This window comes from Haemaphysalis longicornis, unplaced genomic scaffold (genome assembly GCF_048455015.1).
Source record: "Haemaphysalis longicornis isolate Haplotype H1 unplaced genomic scaffold, Haemaphysalis longicornis Haplotype H1 scaffold_8, whole genome shotgun sequence".
NCBI lineage: Eukaryota > Metazoa > Arthropoda > Arachnida > Ixodida > Ixodidae > Haemaphysalis > Haemaphysalis longicornis.
In genome coordinates, this window is record NW_027526445.1 from 3,071,830 (window position 1) to 3,092,635 (window position 20,806).

General features: G+C 47.0%; 1 protein-coding gene across 3 annotated transcripts in view; it reads left to right on the forward strand.

Annotated features, from left to right (window-relative positions):
- The window catches only part of LOC144150010 (cap-specific mRNA (nucleoside-2'-O-)-methyltransferase 1-like), a 267,529-nt gene that overhangs the window by 224,331 nt on the left and 22,392 nt on the right, over positions 1–20,806 (forward strand). For all 3 annotated transcript variants that reach the window (XM_077681781.1, XM_077681782.1, XM_077681783.1), the window contains 5 exons: positions 3,037–3,222; positions 6,866–6,922; positions 13,206–13,263; positions 16,089–16,157; positions 17,627–17,776. In XM_077681781.1, the coding sequence (XP_077537907.1) occupies positions 3,037–3,222; positions 6,866–6,922; positions 13,206–13,263; positions 16,089–16,157; positions 17,627–17,776 (520 nt within the window). The remainder of the gene's footprint in view (positions 1–3,036; positions 3,223–6,865; positions 6,923–13,205; positions 13,264–16,088; positions 16,158–17,626; positions 17,777–20,806) is intronic.

Here is a 20,806-nt window from a genome sequence, read left to right on the forward strand (position 1 = left end):
TCAGCAGCAGTCCAAGACAGATGGGCATGGAGAGAAGCAACGAGAAACGAGCAAAGATAAGAATGAACAAACACAGCTGTGCGTTAGCTGCGCAACATCAAAGACGCTGGAAGAAAACCACATGAGCATGACACTCGAAAGTTTCAAAGTGATGCCACGAACACGTACACTGCCAGCTGCTGATTATGAGGATATGGCCGATTGGCGAGACGCAGTACATGTAGCATGAAGAAGGAAGAGGAGATGGTGTTATGAACCGAGCATCCCAGCACTTTTTAAGCAGTATGGTTACTGCAGCCGTCATCTGTCGCGCCTGCTAAATTTCACTGGCGCTTGTGACCTAGCTGTAAGGGTTAGTTTAAAGGAGCCATGAAGAGAAAATACAACTTCGTTTAATTTGAAGGAAGTGGGATTCACTATCTCACTCCGCTCCATTACAGCCACAAAAGATGTTTTTTTTAACGAAAAAAAAAACAAGAAGCCTTCAAATTTTGCGCCACAGTGACGTGTTATGAGCAAGAATGACGTCATACGGGCCAACAATAAAACATACTTTTCAGTGCCTTCACTGCACGTTAGCATTCAAGTGATGCGGTCAAATGGAACTAGAGGCCCCATTACAGACGTTCAGTCATGTGTCGTCGCGTTAGCATTCAAGTGATGCGGTCAAATGGAACTAGAGGCCCCATTACAGACGTTCAGTCATGTGTCGTCGCGACAGGCCAATCGCACAAACAAGGTTCCGTGATGTCATAGAAGAGTTGCGGGAAATTGGCTAGGGTGTCGCAACTGCTTCACGCGTTTTCTTTCATATCTCCGTTATTTGTTAGAAGATTGCGAGGATATTGGTATCATTGTTATTGGCACTAAGCAGTCTTTCTAATAAACCCAACTTGTATTTTGTCTTCATGGCTCCTTTAAGTTGTTTAGTCGGCTAATAGTGCATGCTTACTGAATGGTTTAATCCCATCAGCTTCGCTGGTAATCCACTTCTGCATGACGGGGCGACTCAGTAAATTATCGGGAATTATTGCAGTTCACTGTGTTATCCACAATATTCATTGGTATCGACGAGGGCTGAGAAGGTTGTTCTGTTCTGTGAAACAATGAAGAGCTGCAGTGTAGCACCTGTCCGTGTCCTCTTTCTTGTGTATCATTTACTTGCACTGCCCGTAATGTTCCCAGACAGTCAAGAAGTGCTGTTTGAGGCGCATTCGTGTCTTCAAGAAGTGCGCAGTTACCAATTGAACCTCTTACACCAGAGCCCACTGCTACCCCTTGGGGTACTCCGTTAAGGGCAGAAAACTACTATAGTACAACAGACGCTTTGGCGGTACTAACAGCTTTGAAATCATCCAGAGCGTCGCAGCCCTGACTACTCTACACCAGGCAACACTTGAACGCGACTTGCCCCATCCACGGGCTTATTTGACATTCTTAGCGGAAAGCATTCAGCAGTTGGAAACTTTGCCACCACCCTGACCCAAAATGCTTGTCTCGCTTCGAGTTTCGCCGCCCTACCTGATGGACTGGTTGCTGACAGAGCGATTCCTAAGCTTAGGCGGGACACATGGGTCTTTGGGGCTGAAAGTTGCTTCAAAAAGCATTTTGTTTTAGATACCTTCTTTCTTTTTTTCTTAGCTTTTTTTTTTTTTTTTTGAAAAGTTGGTACTGCACCAGTACCAGGTACTTACAAAGGCCGTACAGGCCCGATTTGAACAAAAAAATAAGTTTTTTTTTTTTTAATTTTTTACCTCTTCACCAAGAACAGTATCTGAGCGATAGGAAATTCTGGAGAGGTAGAGGCATGGCCACGGTTAGAAGCAACGTGGTGTGCATTACCACAGTCCGCAGAGCGCCATAATCTATGGCTAGGCTCACGTAACATACACTTGCACCTCCCCAATTTGAAAACCTCCAGTCATTGTCACTGAGCTTTTGTTCAGGGATTTTGCATAAAAGCAGAACCTGGGTTCAGCCCTTTTAAATGGCGCCCACAACTGTTTTCTTTTAGGCACTTTCCAGGCACTGGGTCTGTCCTTTGTGTCATGCAGAGACGTACACAAAAAGAATGATCATCAAGATAGGTGTAGTCATAAGAATGCAATTCAATTGTTTAGTCTAAAAATACAGGCACATGCAGTCCTGTCTACTTTACACCCAAGGCCTGCAGATCTGACGACTTAATGCAGGGGCCGTGCGATTTGCTGAGCTTGCAATATTGTGTATGCCCCGTTGTAAGGATCAAACGAGCCCAAATATTTTGTTATTGCTCATTTTTTGTTTGGAGTAAGGGTAGAAGCTTCGTCGTATGCTCAGAACGAAAATAAATCTATAGATAGTATTACAGTCAAACCAGGTCACAGCAAACTGCAATATGCGCCACGATTAGTTCGATATATCTGATAGTTCGAAATAGCCGAACCCGCCGATAACGAGTTTTTTTAGATGCGAACGCATCTCATTCACTCGCCTTGTCCCTGCATCTATCCGGCGTTGTCAACGTCCACCCCTCCCCCATTTTCCTCGCCGCGCCAGCTGCGCTCTCCACCGCTCACCCCCTCTCCTCTCCGATAGCGAACTCTCTCTCGCAAGGGGCATTGGATTGGATTGCATTGGATTCGATTCGATTGGTTTGGATTGGCTTGGATTCGATTGGATTTGGATTGGATTGGATTAAAGTGGATTCTGATGGATTGTGTTGCGTCATAGCCGCGGCAGACGCATTGGCGCCGGCGCGTCCCCTCACCGTTATGCGCGCTATAAAACGAGGTGCCTGCGCCGCTCTGCTCCATCGTTCCAGCTCCGTTCCTCCGCTGTCCAACGCTGTAACGTGAACCCCCTATGCGTTGCATCTACACAGGGGTTCCCGCGAGGGGAGGTGGGAGTTTTTGTTACGAGTCAGCACTGGTGTGTGTCTCTGTGCGGCGTCTGTTGTCAGCTTATGCAATGTGTAGCGGTGTGGAAAACCTCGGTAGAGAAAGATGGAGGTCCTCCTACCCCCCCTCCCTTCTACGTCACGCCACTGCTGCGCAGGTACATAGTGTGCAAGTGGCGTCGGCCGGACACCAAGGACGTGGAGGACTACATGTACGAGCTGTGCTGCCGCTTCCGGGTCATCTCCAGCACCACCAGCCAGCAGGACATTGTCGAGGTGGTGCCCCTGGAGGTGCTCAACGACGACGTGCCCTTCGTCACCTACATCCGGGAGTCCAACAACAGGTGCCACGACGCCCACCATTCAGGGCAGCCCCAGCAGTAGTGGTTGGTGGTGGGGGTGGCCTTCATATCGTCACGTAGCCAGGGGCGACGCAGGTCTCTTCAGTTCAGGGAACAAATTCGTCTTGGAGCAAACTTGCGCTCTGCTAAAAACTCGAAAGATTAAGCAGCGGCGACGAGGCAGTCAACAACGTATCGAGTGACGAGGCGAGTGTCAGCGGATAACAGGCCGCAGTGGTTGCTCTGCTAACATTTGTACTTCGACGTTAATTCTTCGGCAACCCTCAAATCGGATCCAGAAGGTTGTCCATCGAATATGAACAATCAACAGGCGATATACTTTTCCTATCAAGTCAGATAGCCTGCGCGGCATGCAGGAGAAAGAGATGCAGGGGTGGAACAGCGGCACCATTCGCGCCATTGAGCGCCAAACCAACACTGTTTCGGCAAACTCGTTTATCAGCGTCATTCTGCGCCGCAGCACCTGTGTTGAGGTGCGAGGTATGACTGCCATAAAAGGCCCATGGCCTGAAACGTGGCTGAAACATCCCGTTTTCGGTTTCATCACGGCTATGAGCGGCTATGGAAGTTCACTTTTGCCAGAGTCTTTAAAAAGCATTAAGCATCTAAGCTTTGGCTTAACCGTAAGGCCGTAGGCACTACGCATCCTTTTCGTGTTCCCGTCGCTTTCAGTTGTGCCGCATTTGCGCGGTTTTGTTTTCTGGTGCCGGCGGCCACTGCGCCACAATCAATGGAAAATGGCCAAAAGCAGAAGTTATTTGTGTCTCATCACAAATAGGTAGAATGGTATTAGCATTAAAGGTTGTAGTTTATTGGAGGTGAACATCAATTTAGTCAGCCATTTTTGACAATCCTGGCTTTGCTGCCACCAACTTTCCGTAGCTGCATGTATTGAGCAAACAGGGTCCTCGACACTTTGCCCTTGCTGGTTAATTCGGTTCGTGTTTTTTTTTTTTTTTTTTTTTTGAATTAATGACTCATTTTCGCCTGTGAACTTTGGGGTTAGCTTTGCTTAGTGGAGGATGGTCCAACATTAGTCATACCTTCTAACACGCTCTAGTTGCGTAGTCTACGGCGTAATCTTATCGGCGCTCGCAACCCTGGGACGAGCAAAAACCAACCTGCATTGAGCTCCGCACGCACTGAAACTGCTGTTCAATATAAAAAAAACAAATGCAAGCAAACGCCTCTTTTTTTGGAAATCCTCCGTGAGCTCGCTTAAACACTGCCGTTTACCGGACACGGAGCAAGGCCTGTTATCTGATCCCCTTCAACTCTGGGCATGATGTTTGACCTTTCAACGGCGATAGCGCGGCGCGCTCGCTGGGGCCAAAGGGAGATCACTTCGCATGTTGGAAACCTCCAGACATAGTTCAAGAACTGCGTTCCTGGTTCAGAGGAGGCTATAGTGCACGGTAGAATGCCCGATATACTAGATAAATAAATTGCAATTAGCAGGGGTCTGCCACAGCGACCTGTAGGGAGGTTAGGGATGCGCTGTAATGCTGTGAAATGGTATTACATCTGTTCAAAATGACATTTCCTGCTGCTCCAAGCCTGCTCCAGAAAACCTTTCTGGTTGCTCCCAGCCTGCTCGAAAAGGCACTTTGGCCTGCTCCCAGGACTGCTCCCAAGTCCGTGTACCCTGTTCTACCCCTGGAGATGGAAATGCACCCTTCGCTTTTAACTGAGATAAGACAGTTGAGCACGGCAACGCGCCGTCAACAAAACATGAGAATAAACAAACCAGAGGGTACAGTTCGCGGCCATATGTCAGATGTTATAAGCTGCCACTATTCGCACGCCTCGCCTATCATATAGACAAGCAACAGAGACATTGAATGGTCGTTGTGTTCTCCTCACTTTGTTGCTATCCGAGGACTTGTGTAAGCCTTCACCGATATCCCAGGTCTGCATAAGCCCATCAGTAGCTTTCATTTCATTGTATGCAAGTTCGCTCTGCTACTCGTGCAATCTCCAACTTTGGGTGCCAAGAAAATAAAATAGAAAGAGCTCTGGGGTTTGCCTTTTTTGGATTGTGCGCATGCCTGTGCACGTATTCGTCTTTTCCGAGCAACAATGCCAATTTCGTTGTGACATGAGTGTTTGGGGATGTGAAAAAACAGCTGGAGTCCACAACTGCCTTCAGTGTCCCATTAAGCACACATTTGTTGACAGGGCTTTAGCATAGTACCTTCAGGCATCCCTGAACGCCTGGCATGGTTCTGCCATGCGCATTCGGCTTTTTAAACTGAAAGCTTTCCGAGTGGGGTGGATGGCATGCTTTAAAAAAAAAAAAAAAAAAAAACAATGCGTTTCCCCATAGACCGGTTGGTCAACCTAAAAGCTATGATAAAATCTGTAAACGCATGTCATATATGTGAAACTGGCTTCTATTGTATCGAAACGGTTACGTGAACATCGCAAAAAAGGAATCGTTCTGGATAAGACAACAACACAGCCTCGATTGTGAACGAGGGCTGCAGTAGTATACCCTTATCTCATAGAGCATGTATCGGCAGTACTAGTTTGTGAATGCGTTGACTCAGTGCGCGAAAAATTGTCGCGTGGGATTGTTCTTCATTTGCAAATTGCGTCTTTGAAGGTTTGGCCATCGATTGGATGCACTTTTAGCTCTCGCACTTCTATCAACTCTCTTTTTTAAGGAAGGGATGGGGAATTTGTTATATTTCCTAAACGAACCATGCAGACAAAATACAAGTTTGTTTTATTCGGAAGATTTCGTGTTTTGTAGTGCCCCAGTGCTTGTCCAGAAGCCAACGATGCTTTATTCATTGGGAAAGTAATCAATTTAGCTTAAAATTTTGATTCTTCTGCCAAACTGTCTCTTTTTTTTGACGTCTGCAATGACATCACGTGTGCGGCAGAGCCTTGTTTACTGTTAGCCAACCTAGATGGCGCCACCATACCGCGAAGGGCCGTTTTACGCCTTTGCTCTGATTTTGATTGTATTTGTACCTGGCTTGTTTTTGTTGAGGTAGACCATAATTGTTTCTTGAAACATGGTGTTCGCTCGACAAATGTGGTCACGTAAGACACTGTCACTTATGCCAGTCAGCCAGTGTCCCCTGAGATAACCCCAAAGCGCCACAGTGCTGCGCAGCTAAAACAACCGTAGTGCGTGCAATACCAACAGCAGTACGCATCGACACTTCTGTGTTTACGTGTACTTTCGTATAACTTCCTGTTTACCCCACCATTCTTACTGCTGTTAAAAGAATGTTCCCTTAACATAAGAGCAAATAGCTTGTTTGGCAAGCTTATAAGCCCTGGCTAATTTGTGCTTGCTTTTGCCGCCCTCCGCCAATCGCAGAGCTGCCATTTATGACATCATAGGTTCTGTTGTGGCAAATGAGCTCGGGGGTCGCATGGCCATTTCTTTTTTTTTTCCCTTTTTATGTAGCTTATTTGAGCGAAGTGTGCGTTAAAAGTGGTGTCAGTATGATTCTAACGAGGCAGTCTTTCGAATGAACGAAACTTGTGTTTTGTCTGCACGGCCCCTTTAATTGGCAACAGCAACAATGGGCCTCTTCACCTCGAAGATGGAGGTCATGATTGCTTTCCCCTCTCATCTGCTCCCTCCTTTCCTGTATCCCTGCCTTAGGCTAGGACGGGCCCAGGTCACGTCGCTGAAGAAGATCAAGGCATTCGCTCAGAACAGGTGAGTGGTGACGTCATAAACTCCGTCTCGCATTGGGTTATAGCGTGCTGATGTGTCCCATGCACCGTGCACGCAATAAAGTGGCAAGGCAAAACCATAAAGGCGAACAATTGTTGGGACAAACTTTGTCGCTGTGCAGGGATTTACATTCAAGAAGTGTCGAGGCAAGCTTGCATTAACTCCTTAAGGGCTCGTTAAAAAAAGAAACAATTATGCTCCGAAATTGCCTTTTTTTTTTTTTTTTTGTGGTGTGATCTGGTTCATTAACTTGTTCAAAAGAGAAAAAAACATTTGCGAAAATATTTTATGGCAGATAATAATGTTTTATTGGTCACTCTTCTCTCCATCACTTAATACCCCATACCTGGGGCATTTGAGGTGTGTTCTGAAATAAATTCACAGTGGCTGTCCTGAAAAAAGTCGTCGTTGCTATCTTCACTTAACTCTTTCGTTACCACGCCTATTCAAATCGATCACCGGTAATCGATGATTTATATTGCCTATTTCGACATGTTGTAGTCGTTTCTCGTACACCTAATGCAGCCAGTGATTAGTCTAGGCATTGCCCTTTTAGAATCAGTTTAAATTTTCCCGCTCCGGCGACATGGAGATTTTTGGCGGCGTGTTTTGCGAGCTGAGGTGCGCGTGTTTTTGACGAAGGGGGCGTGGCTGCTGCACTTGAGAAAAAAGGATGCAGGTCGTGGTTAGGCTGCATTACCATAACATTTTTTTTTGTCAAAAGGCTCCTGGCAAGTCAAATACCAAATAATGGGGTCAGCTTTGTAATCCGACAGCGTTGAGAGGTGATAATTACTTGAAAATGGCCCCAGCTATTCACTAATGATCTTTGGTTCGGGCAAAGGGCAGCTTTATTCTCCCAAAGCTTATTTCTGATGGTCCCCCGCATGTCTAGCAAGTGTGCCTGACATTTTCAACCAGTTTCCAGCAGTTTCGGTTTCGTTTTCGCATTGCGAAATTCATATTTGGCGCTACTACGCAGTTACCCAACTACAAGCTCATTTGCCATGGCGCCTCCGTTGCCCGCTACTGCTCCTCAAAACAAGCATGCCGCTCGCGCTTCCACATTATCTACGCCTTGCTTCTGCGATAACAGCTTCCGCTGAAAGTCAAACGATAACACCAAGTCGTCGGGTATCAGTTCAGACGAGGAGAACGCTTCCAATTGGCCTTGAACACCGCCAGCTGTTCACCGGCCAGTTTCGGTTTCATACGAGGGTATTTCCGGAAGTCTAGTGTCGCTTCTTAGTAGTACTGTTTATTCTGACAAAGTCTCCAACAGCCTTGTATTTGTTTCTTTTAGAAATTGTTAGGTGGCGCTGCAATGTAGTAGGCTCGTAGTGCTGAACTCGCTTCACAGCCCGACGGCGGCTTGGTGAAAGCTTGCTGGGCATGATTCTAGCGCATCGTACCTTATTCCTGCAAGCAGGGCTACCATAGTGAGTCAGAACATGATAATAAAACGCAAATGAAAGTTCTGACTGATGAGCGATCATCAGAACGTCAACAAGCATCCACCAAAGAGTTTGGTTCTCAACTCCAAGCGGATTTTTTCACATCGCTTGCTTGCCTTCAATATTGTGCCGGTCATAATCATTGACAAGGTGTTTTTACATCACGTGGAGGCTAATTTGGGCCTTTAATAATGTCAAACCACCAGATTCCTTCTAGAGAACTATCCAAAATAGCAAAACTTGAAATAGAGGTTGGGCTTCACCACATGGCTATGGGCACCACGTGGGCTAACATTTTCTTTTATATCTGACAAATTGTACTGCGCAACTCAATTTTTTTTCTAGGACGGGTTTTTGAAATGTCTACCTACAAAATGTATATTCTAAATTTTTTCTACTACACGTGGTTTATTATACACAACTTACTTTTTTCTTTTTTCTTCGACGCGCGGACAAAAATTTCGAATTCGATAATTTTTTTCGGAATCATTATTTAGGAAAACATTAATAAAACTGGTGTCGTCGGAAAGCGCGTGGAATAATCTGCATTGTATGTCACTGCAATGTGTGCCTAACCAATATGTATAGCACAAAAAAATGTTTTGTTAGACCCTTCAAAATTGGTCAATTTCCCGCGGTAACGAAAGAGTTAAGAGGAGACACTGGTTTTGAAGACTGAAAATTTGCAAAAAGTTGATTTTCTGTATTAATTTTATTTGCACTCTGCAGGTCCCAAAGAATGCACGTGCAAAATATCATAGCTGTATCACAAGTATTCACAAAGCTGTCGCCCTTTGAAGTCACCTAAATGACCATTTCTGCCTATGTTTCCAAACTTTGTGCCCTGTTTTCTCAGAACCAATTTTATCCCCACGAGGTCAGCTGTCGGGTACAATATCTTATGATGTACTGGTTCGATTTGTACCATTTTTGCTGCATTCAAAAGCTTATGAACTGAAAAGTGCGATCAAACCACAAAAGTATAGAACTTCCTTTTCCTCACACAATTTTTTATGCAGTTAGTTTTACAAAAAAAAAATTCGTAATTGATAACCCGAGATTTATGAAGACTACAGCGTTTGCAAAAGCAATGGTAAAATTACTGCAGTGCTATAGTTGCACTCCCTGGTCCTTCTAGAGCACGAAGCGATAAAAGCTACTCGAATATTTCATAGGGAGATAAGGAAAAGATTGCCCGAAACGGAGTGGCATAACATCTCGCACAACTCTAAACTTACACCCCATAGACGAAAACTGACTGCATACTTGGGCTCAGGATGTTAAAATACACCCAAAGCGCAAATCTAAAGCCCATAGGCTAAAAAATAACAAAAATGTCCTCAAGACCATCGTCCCCCCCTTAAAAAATCAAACACAGCACCAACGTCGCGATCGCTCGGGCTCTCATCATCTGAGGGAAAAAGATAGAGTGCCACACAGATGAGCCACATCGGTTTATACCATGCTAGAAAGACAAGCCTTGCATTGTGCCATCTAGTATGCAAAGTCTCATTGAATAAATGTACCAGTGACAGAACCCGTGCTGCCATCTATTTTTAAGGGGGGACACTCCTGTTAAAACAACCTTTTAATTTTCAAGTAAACTTTGTGAAACTTTTCAGTCTTGCTCCTTTTTTCCCACTGATTTGAAAGACGCCATTAGTATTTGAGTCAGTCAGTTAGTTCCCAAAATAATTAAATAATTAGTAATTTTTGGAGGAACAATAGACAAAGCAGTGTTGGACATAAAACTGTAATTTTTATGTTTTCCAATACTATGAACCCTGGTGAGTGCAATTAGAGAAACAGTTTTTCGATGCACCTCCAGGAACTAATTTTACTGCTCATTAAACTTCGGTGTCTGAAATGGGCCTTCAAAATGGTTCCTTGCCACTGGTGCCACCAAAGTTTAATGAGCCTTAAAATTAGTTCCAAGAGGTGCATAAAAAAAAAATCGCTCGTCTAATTGCACTCACCGAGGTTCATGCATTGCAAAGTATAAAGATTACAGTTTAATGACTAACACAGTTTTGTCTATTGCTTCTCAAAAATGGCTAATTATCTCTAATTATATTGGGGACTAAACTGACTTACTCAAGAAATAATGGCATATTTGAAATCAGTGGGAAAATAGCAGCTAGAGTGACAAGTCTTGCAGAGTTTACTTAAAAATAAAAGAAGTTGTTTTAAGAGACATGTACGCCCTTAAATATAAAGGTGCCATTTGACGAGCTAGGCTCGTCAAAGGCCTCTTGGAACTTTGCAAACGACCTGTGGCGACCGGAGGATGTCGTAAGCAAACAGGTGCCGACTGCTCATGACAAGCTCAGGTTGTTGTAAGCCCTTATTAAAGGGTTTAACGAAGAGCCCGAATAAAAGGAGTGTCACTCACTTTTTTTCCCACAATGCAGTGGCCAGCTTGAAAGCTTGGATATTGTTATGGGGCAAGTAATCCGTATATTTACAAGTGTTTACGAGGCAGGATAATCTGGCAAGCGTTGGGGTGGCAAGCAGTGGGAGTTTGGGGCCGAGCGCCAATCGTATGTTTGTCCCCGACAGGGATTTCCCCAAGCTAATTTTACAGCTCATTAACTTTGGTGTTTAAAATGGGCATTCAAAATGGTACCTTGTGTAATGAGTAGGGATGGGCGAATATAGATTTTGAGGTTCGAAGCGAATTCGAAGCGAATAGTGATTTGGTCGAATAATTTCGAATCGAATAGTTCGAATAGTGCACATTGCAAATCACAAAGACAAATGAGCAACTTGTGACCTGACTAATGTACACATTTTTTTCTAATAATTAGAACTCACGTAGGCACAGCATTGTGTAAAACTATTACCAGTTGAACATTTATTGCAAAATCTTACACACAGCTTTCCTTTGCTGTATTCACAAGTTTTCATGAAGAAATGCCTGTTGCGCCACATGCTCTAGGTGCAGCAGTTTCCGCCGGCTGCTCATTCACAAGTTTAAGTGCCGCCTAGAAACTCGCACAGTTAAGCGCCGCCTAGAAGCTCCGCAAAAAAAAAAAAAAAAAAAGAAGTATTGTAGCCACTAGTATCCTCGGCCGTAGCCAAGCAAAGCGCAAGTGGGCCGTGGCTGGCCGCCATTTTGAATAGGCTCGCTTAGTGCGGCGTACTGCCGCGCTGTGCGAGCCTATTCAAAATGGCGGCATGCCTATTCAAAATGGCGGCCTGTACAAGTTTGCTGGCTTGGTGCCGCAATGTTCGGAGCGGTGTCGTTTCAGTGCCGCCTTTTTTTTTTTTAACTTAAGTGTGCTGGCGGCCGAGAGCTTCGTCGAACCTCTAGGCAAGGCAGCAACTCGGCAGTGCCGGCACTGATAATAGAAATGTCCGCGTCGGTGGGTCTTGAGCCAAGCCTGGGGTAACTCTCGGAAAGCTTGACCGAAAAGCTTGGCTTTTAGCTGCGTATTCGGGAGCATCGAATAATTCGAAAATATCGAATACCTGCATTCGGATCGAAGCGAATAACGAATAGAGAGCTATTCGATCGAATATTCGACAATACCGAATATTCGCCCATCCCTAGTAATGAGCTCTAAAATTAGTTCCAAGCGGTGCATCAAAAACCCGATTCTCTTTTTGCACCCACTAGGGTTCGTAGTATTGGAAAATACATGGATTAAAGTTTTATGACCAACACTGTTTTGTCTACTGTTCCTGCAAAGATGTCTGACAAACCTCCAATTATCTTGGTAACTAGTAATTGGCTGACCCCCAAAAATAAATCAGTGGGGAAAAAAGCAGCAAGACTGCAAGTTTCACAAAGCTTGCTTAACAATTAAAGGAGGCTGTTTTGAGAGCCATGTCTCCCCTTAAAGGAGCTATGAAAGCAAAATACAAGTTTGTTTTATTTGAAATATTTCGTGTATAGTGCCCGCAGCGCTTGTCCGGATGAAAACTATGGTTTATTCACTGAGAAATTAATCATGTTAGATTAAAATTTTGATTTTCCCACCAAATCATGTGTTTTCGTGGTCTGCAATGACATCACAGGAACTGACTGCTCTGCAGGCAATTGCGCACGGCCGGGCTAGTGCGGCGGAATTCACGCGTTTGTTTACGTTACTGAACCTAGATGGCGCCACAATACTGCGGCAAGCCGTTTTCTGCCTCTGGTTTGTTTTTGACCGTATTTAAACCTGGCTTGTTTTTGTTCAGGGAGGAAACTATTGTTTCGTGAAACATGGTGTTCGCTCGACAAATATGGTCACGTAAGACACCGTCGCTTGCGTCATTCGGCCAGTGTCGTCTCAGACAACCCCAAAGTCCCCCAGTGCTGTGCAGCTAAACCAAGCGTAGTGCGCGCAGTACCAACAGCAGTACGCATGACTACTTCGATGTTTACGTGTGCTTTCGTAACTTTCACCGTTTGACCCACCATTCTTAGGGCTTTAAAAAGAATGTGCGCTAAATTTAAGCGCAAATAGCTCGTTCGGCAAGCTTATAAGCCCTGCCTAGTTTGCATTCGCTTTTGCCGGCCTCCGCCAATCGCAGAGCTGGCTGGTATGACATCATAGGCTCTGTTGCGGGAAATGAGCTAGTGGGTCGCATGGCCATTCCCTGTTTTCCTAATTATGTAGCTTGTTTGAGTGAAGTTTACGTCAAAAGTAGTGTCAATATGATTCCACTGTCTTCATGGCTCCTTTAAGCTACCCGTTCAGGCCAAGGGGGAGCCCACTGCAGGTTTTGTTTGACCCACTCAAGTACAGGCGATACCTGTGGTGCACCCACCGACAAAGTCTTTTTATCTTCCTTTCCTTTCTTCTTCCTCGCGATGTGTGCAGTGACCTGTACGAAGTGAGGCAGGGCAACCTCCGGAAAGAGTGCCTCGAGCTCTGGAAGGTGAGTGCTCGATCGTTGCCCACTTTTTTTTTTTTCCGGTGTTTGTGTGTGTGTGTCAGTTACATTTCAGCTGTTGGAGAGGAGGAGGTATTCCCACACTGTGTGAACTTCAGTCGTGAAAAACTTGACGTGAAACTTAACTTTAACGCTGTACGCAAACGCAAGCAGCTTTGAGCTGAAGCTGTTAGACGCACAGAGCCAACACCTGAGAAACAAGAGATGCCATGTCAGATATTCAATACATACTCAAGATAATGCAGGGTGAGTTTTTTTCTCTGCCCCTTCAAAGCCCCCGTGAAGGGTGGGCTTGCAGGCGTAGTTGGTAGTTTATTGAGGTGAAAGGTTTAAGTGCATCATTGTGCGAAAAATGGCAGGGGCGGAAGTGCTGTGTCAGTTTTCTTTCCTGAGCCACTTTGCTCCAGAAGGCAGTATTGGAGGAAGGTGCTGCAAAATCTGAGGCAGCTGTGAGGTTATGTTTAATGCCAGTTGCGTTGCACAGGGAGCAATAGGGACTCATTCATTCAGCGGTCCTTCACCATGTGGTTCGCTCCAGCGGACTCCCTGAAGGACTAACGCTCTGAGTCACTCGTCACAATTTCTTGAGCCCGCTGTCTCGAAGCCGAATCAGACAGATTTATTCACAGTCTAAACTTACTGGCAGACTTACTCGGGGTCTTATGTTTCCTAGCTCTAAGACGCTTTCTGGAAACTTATAAGAGATCGAATAAGACTGTAAATATGAACTCAATAAGACTGTGAATAAGCCTGCTCCGAGCAGCCTTATTCACAGACATATTCTGACGTGGTCGGCCATTTCATCATAAAGATCGACCTTCCTACCAGGAAAAATGAGGGAAGAAGCCGTAGAAGCGGCAAACGACACCAAGTGGCGGCTGGCCGACCTTCGGCGACTGAGGCCCGGTGGCCCGGCCGCGTGAGATGGCCAACCAAGGCGGGCGGGACATTGTAACGCATTTGTGACAGGGTCCAAATACGCTGCCTGATGGCCAACTTTTCTTGAATTTATCCGATCATCGTTCGGAATAAACGTTTGCCCAACGCGGACGGCGGCAACAAGCAGTTTTGCCGCGTATTCCCTTAGGGCCCCTCCCTTGCGCGTCTAGGTACCCGCGGCCATGTAGACTTCAATAAGACTGCTCTCTAACCTAGCCTGTGGGCTTTCGAGAAAGCGCACTAGTTGGAATCTTATGCGCAGACTTATTGAAGAACGTGAACAAGACTAGACTGTGAATAACACTGCCAATAAGCACGTGTGTTCGAACTAGCGGGCCCTGGTCTCCAAGTGGTGTTATGGTTTCATGGGACTTGGGAATGGACTTGGCAACATTGCCGTCGACATTGGCTGGCAATGAAGGTGGCAATGCGCAAACTTTTCCCTTGAATGCAGCTTCACCACACATCGCGGTACGGTGCGAAGCATGCGTCGTTACCGGCAGGCGATGCAATCTTCTTGCTTACCGTTAAAAGCAAATAATTAAAATAGTTTCACTGGTCGGTTGGACCCTCGTGATGTTATCTTATCACGAGCGAGCTTGCCACTTTAAAGGTCGGATACCAGGGTGCCTCAAAGAGGATTACATAACAGGCGCAGTCCTGGCACAAGCTAGAGGGGGGGATTCTGTTTCAGCTAGCGGCTACGTGCACGTAATCAGCTCGGTAGGTGTATCTTGCCTTACAGCGGTGCTTTTTTTTAATCGGGGCAGTGGGCAACTTCACCCCCCCCCCTCACCCCCCCCCCACCATCTCCCCTCTGTTGAGCGCTGTGTTTCGGCTTGGGAAAAGGATGAAAAACACTGGTATGCTTGTTGTTTGGTAAAACACGATGCACTTGCTTGATATTGTCCCTCGTAGGTAGAAGTGTGCATTACTTGGTGAACAAACCGGGTAATAGGTAAGGGTGTTTTTTTCTCATGTTTTGAGACCATCAATGTTCATATTTTTGATTTCACCCGCCGCGGTGGCTCAGTGGCTAAGGCGTTGCGCTGCTGAGCACGAGGTCGCGGGTTCGATTCCCGGCCGCGGCGGCCGCTTTTCTGATGGAGGCGAAAAGCAAAAACGCCCGTGTGTACGAGATTTCGGCGCACGATAAAGATCCCCAGGTGGTCAAAATTATTCCGGAGCCCTCCACTACGGCGCGCCTCATCGCCTGCGTTGCGTCGGCGCGTTAAACCCCACAATCAATCATCAATCAATATTTTTGATTTCCATGGAGTGTAGTCACGTTTAGCTATGCAGTGCATCAAATTATCCCATGTCCTCTTAGTTTCTTCTTCTCTCGATTTCTTTCTCTAGTTTCAGTTAGTCTTTTTATTTGTGTCAAAATAATCTGGGGTAGAACGAAATTAAACTTATAAAACAGCTAAGCTGCAAAAGTGGCCACTTTGCATATATCTCTGGTCTTCTCTAGGCTGTTTGCTATTGGTGTGATGGTACGTGTAGTAATATGAGGAAAATTTTTTTACTTTTCGGAAGTCTTGTTAAATGTAGCTGTTCAAAGCGTAGCTGATCTCTAGCTTTCTCTTAGTTAATGCTTTTGTCAGCTGTTGAAAGGAGGAGGAAATGCGGCGCGACGGTAATGCGCAGCTTTTGATTTGCGATTTCTCAGCTAATACTAATTGCTTTAACAAAATTCTTGCGGAAGGAGATTGCTAATGCATTGCTTTATTTGGTTATATGTACATCTATGCATCGGCGGAAGGTATTTCAGGACCCCTTTAAGATGGGATGGCAAATTTTTTTTCACTGCCGAGTGGTGTGCACGGTTTTTAATTTGAACTGGCGATGGTGGGACCCTTTCTGTGCAGGTTCCGGACCAGGCTCGGTCAGAGCCGAAGCGGCTGTCTCCCGAGATGAAGCTCAAGGAGCTGACCAAGGTGAGGAGCTGTCTTGGCAGCCCACTTCTCTCTCTCTCTCTCTCTCTCTCTCTGCTCGGAGTGAATGGCACTGCACGTGTCGATTAACTGCCGTGTGTACGTCGGGACGGTTGCAGTGCTAGCTGATGGAGTGGGCCCTGTTTATGGTCAGGGTGTCTACCAACCCGGAAAACAGGGAAAACCGGGAATTCTCAGGGATTTTGAATAGTCTGGAAAAAACTGGGAATTTATGCTTCATTCAAGGAAAATTAGCTGTAATTTACGAAGGAAGCGAAATTCACGGTAATGCTAGCGCAAGTCAAAAGTGGACAGCCCTCTGGAGCCGTCACTGATGGTGCCGTCTGAAGTCGCTGGTTCCAGTGAGAAGTGGCTTTATACAGCTTGCAAGTCAGCCCCACCCCTTTCGCGACCCCCTGTACGATCCCCTTGTGTTCTGGCGTGTTTCACAGACTCCTGAAAGGTGGAAGAAAACCTCGCTTGCCGTGATAGCTTGTTGTGGCAGTGTAAGGGAGCCTACAGGGGCAGGAGCAGTTGTAGCTTTCAATCCTATGCTGGAACACCTGGCACCACGTACAGTGGTTTCTAGTTAGTTCATGCACGTTGCAAATCATTGAGTTGTGAATATGGAGTAATGAAAAAAAAACATTTCACGTAATTTTGAACTTTAAAGGTTATCAGTATAGTGTTAAAAATACGCCTTAAGTATCGAATATAGACATTGGACCCTGCTTTAGGAGTTTCTTCTAACTGCAAGCCGGCACTATATTTCACTGCATAGAAACACTGAGCATGTTTCGGCTCCGCAGCTTTCACTGTGCGCCAAAAGAACTTTATTTTAAATATGTTCTAGGCTGTATTCGCCGCTGATATTTTGCAGATGATGTATGTGTGTTCGCACCAATCTATCTCCGAAGCTATCTCAGCCTCAAAATTTTGTGTCAGTACCCCTTTAATTAAGCTACTCTACAAATCACACTCGAATGCTTGTTTATTTGGGCCATTTAATTGCCCTGACAAGCTCACTCACCCTTTTTTTTTTCGTTCGTATCTAAAAGTAGATGCAAATGCATCAGTGGGGCTTTTTGATTTAGTCTTGGATTTACTGCGGATAGTCCGAGAATTCCCCAAAGCCATAGGGATACATGGGAAAAGTGAATGCCGGACTGCTTCTCGGGGAGTCCGCGGTGAGTCCGGGGCTGTAAATCGAAGAGCCCCAGCGTTTTGAACACTTGCAGACACGCTGAGTACAGGAAAGTGTGATGCTTTTGTGGAATAATCATTTCCTGGTAAGTGCACTTTTAGTTTCTGTGCGCTGCTGTAGCATCAAAGAGAAAGGGAGAAAGGAGGTTTCTTTGAGCAATCTCGCCCTGACCTGACTGGCATGCTGTGACAGGTTATGCCCCACGTTCACTTCCCAAGAAAGCCTCCTCCTGAGCTTCCTCCTCCCCCCTCCCTCTCCTCTGGTGCAGCACGACTACTCGTACTTTGACAAGCGGCCGGACGAGCTGAAGCCGCAGTTCCTGCAGGAGCTGAAGAGCGTGCACGACTACCGCTGCGTTGTGTGCGGCGAGTGGAAGCTCAACGTGCAGGACAACAAGTTCTTCTTCCTCAGCTCTGGGGTGGGTGCTCTCCTCCCCCTCCTCCTCCTCTCCTCCTCCTCCTCTCCTCCTCCTCCTCCTTCGCTTGCCAAGCTGTGAGCCCGTGAACTGTCGCTCCTTCCTTGGCGTTAACTTGGAGGCACTGCGACTTGGGGTTTCATTGATCACTCGAAAGAAAAATCAGGTGATCGTAAACTAAAGGCCACAAAGTGGGGAAGGTGATTGGGGCAACACAAAGGCTTGGGAGACCTTCAAACAAGTGCTGGATTAGAGAAAAATTCCGTGCCATTTCACTCTGTGAAGGCGGATCACCAGCAGAGCTATTTGTCGGTTGCTGATTCCCCCGCAGACTCCCGCCATAACCATGCCGTTGCACTGGGGAAGTATCCAGTGGGACAGTAGTCGTGCCAGCAGCTTTCGTTTTCCGCCTCGCAGTAAATGGCCATCACGCTTACGCTTGGTGACCGTCGGCCCAATCCGCCTCTTTCATTGCGGTGTGCTGCCACCTAGCGTGCCCAGTGGAAGTTGAAGCTGTAGGGTTTGTCGGCGTTTCCTCCGGCTGCGTTCTCGTTGTATGCACGGCAATCCCGCATTACGGCGAGGAGCAGAGCAGCCGAAGTTTTTCTACTGTGTTGGTGTTATAACTCCTTAAGATGACAGCCCCTGGTCATCACATAATACCAGGCGGCTTCTTATCACTGAATGAGGGCTGGCAGAGAAATCTCGGACAGATCCGTGTGCCGTCCGAGTAGCAGAGCGAGCACTGCTTGGAGTCGTCTGCCATGAAGTGCGATCGCCAGCTCAACAAAGGCCGGCAGTTCACAAAATGCCTTTAAGCGCTGCACACATGTACGATTGGTACACGCTATTCGCATGCGACTGATCGTTATGACTGTCACCACGACTAGTCATACGCGTGAATTTGAGACGGCCCGATGCGCGCATGAAATGCGTCGTCGGCGTCGCTCCGCCCACTGTTTTTGCTCCGTGGTCAACTACGATGATCGCTGAGCTGAATTTGTAGATTCTGCGCGTTTGTTCGCAAGAAATGGATAAATCAAGCAATCGTGAAGCGTTTTCTGCCTTCGGAAACAGTCTGCGCACACGCCGGCCGCGCCTACCAGCTCGGCACACTCAGCAGCTCGAACCGGCGCCGACTGCGCAGACCACGGTAGCAACCGTGCTTGTCGCTGCTCTTCTGAATCAATCTGATCGCTAAAAAGTTCCACATGTGAGAAAGTAGGTGTTAGTGTGGTGAAAAATTGTGCTAGGGATTGTTGTCAGGGCTTATTTTAAAAGCGGCGATCAGATATATCTGCCGCGTTGCAAGCCTACGCTGACCGGTCGCCGCGGCGCGCGGTGCGCCGAGCAGCCGAGAGATGGCGATACCTGCGTGGAAGCATCGAAACAGGCTACGCAGATGACTTGGTCACCGATCGCTCAAACGGCAGTTATAACTTAGAGTTCCACATGCGAGAAAAGGGATGATAGTGTAGTGAAAAGTTGCGTTCCGGATTGTCATTCGCAGTTGCACAGATAGCAGCGATCAATCACCCGAGCCGACGCGAGCGACGCAAGCCGCCGTAGCCGATCGCGTGCGGCCGACGGGAAGCGATAGAAGCCGACACCGTTCCCTTTTCGGCACTCCGAGTTAGAGCGGAATGCAGCACAAGTTGTGGGCATTGTTCCGCGTACAACGAGCACACACAAAAAATCAAACGATGTAAATACAACCACGACCCCTTCCCGCTTGTGCGGGAGCTGTGGGGAATGTCGTCTGCTGCCCCTACTGGACTGCTTAGGGACTTGGCCGCTAGGGGATTGCGCATGCGCATTGGGGTTGTGAAAGAGGCGGATTGTCATCGGTGCTGTCCTTCCACCCCATTTGGGCCCATTGCCGCCTGTTCTTATGAATGGGCTTCACTGCGTAACATACCGTGCAGGAAAGCCAGCTTACAGAGACGAAACTTACACGCGTATCCTTAAAGGGACCCTGCAACACTCTTTGAGCAGTGCACCAAACGGGAAATAGACCCCTCCACGTTTCGGAGAAAAGGGGAAAACTCCCCAGCCTGTGATATATCGAAGGCCGCCGGAGAAGACGCTGTGAGCCGCCCCCCTCTCCGGGAGAGAGCGCGCAGCTTTCGTTGCGTTGTCCGCGGTCGAGTTGAGGGGAACGGTTATGCGCGATTTCTCATCACGCCTAGTTGTGGTGATAGTGAACAGATTTTCATAATTCTTGCGGGAGGAGATTGCTGGGACGATAGGGTTTACCTTAAAATACATTCCGAGTAGTCGATGGTAAGTGTTGCAGGGTCCCTTTAAGGTCGGCTTCCCCTCTAAACATAAATGCATTTCTAGCCGCTGTGGTGGCTCAGTGGCTGTGACATTGTCTTGCTGAGTCTAAGTATGCGGGTGCGGTATCCGGCTGCGGTGGCCGCTTTTCTGGTGGAGGGGAAAAGCGAAAACGCCCTTGTGTTGGAGATTTCGGCGCACGTCAAAGATCCCTTGCAGGCTGTTGAAATTAATCCTGAGCCCTCCGCTACGGCGCGCCTCATCGCCTGAGTAGCGTCGTCGGCACATTAAACCTCATAATCAATCATATCATTGTTGGTGGGAAAGGTGCAGAGAAGGAGCTGGAAAGACATCCGAACTGAAAAGTCAGACTAGCACATTAAATACCACAGAGGTCTGTTTTTTTAATGATGAAGCGATTGTACGGTTACGTTACGACTAAGGTCGCTATGCAACGCCACCCCGTTACAGAGGTGTAGCCGCTAAGCATGATCATCATCATCGGCCAGTAAGCTGAGGGCTAACGTGAAAGAGTGGCTCAAAGAGGCAAAGGCTTTCGGAGAGCATGACGAGGTGGTTGAGGGCTTCAGTCTAGAGCAGTTTTACCGCCGCCTACAGGAGGAAAACATGAGGCACTGGATGCAGGACCGGCCTGATGTAAATACTGTGATCGGGCAGCTCAGTTTGTCGCATGCCGTGGTGCGCAAGCCCGGGCCTCAAGATGGTCAGAAAGAGTTTGGGCAGAGGCCTGACAAG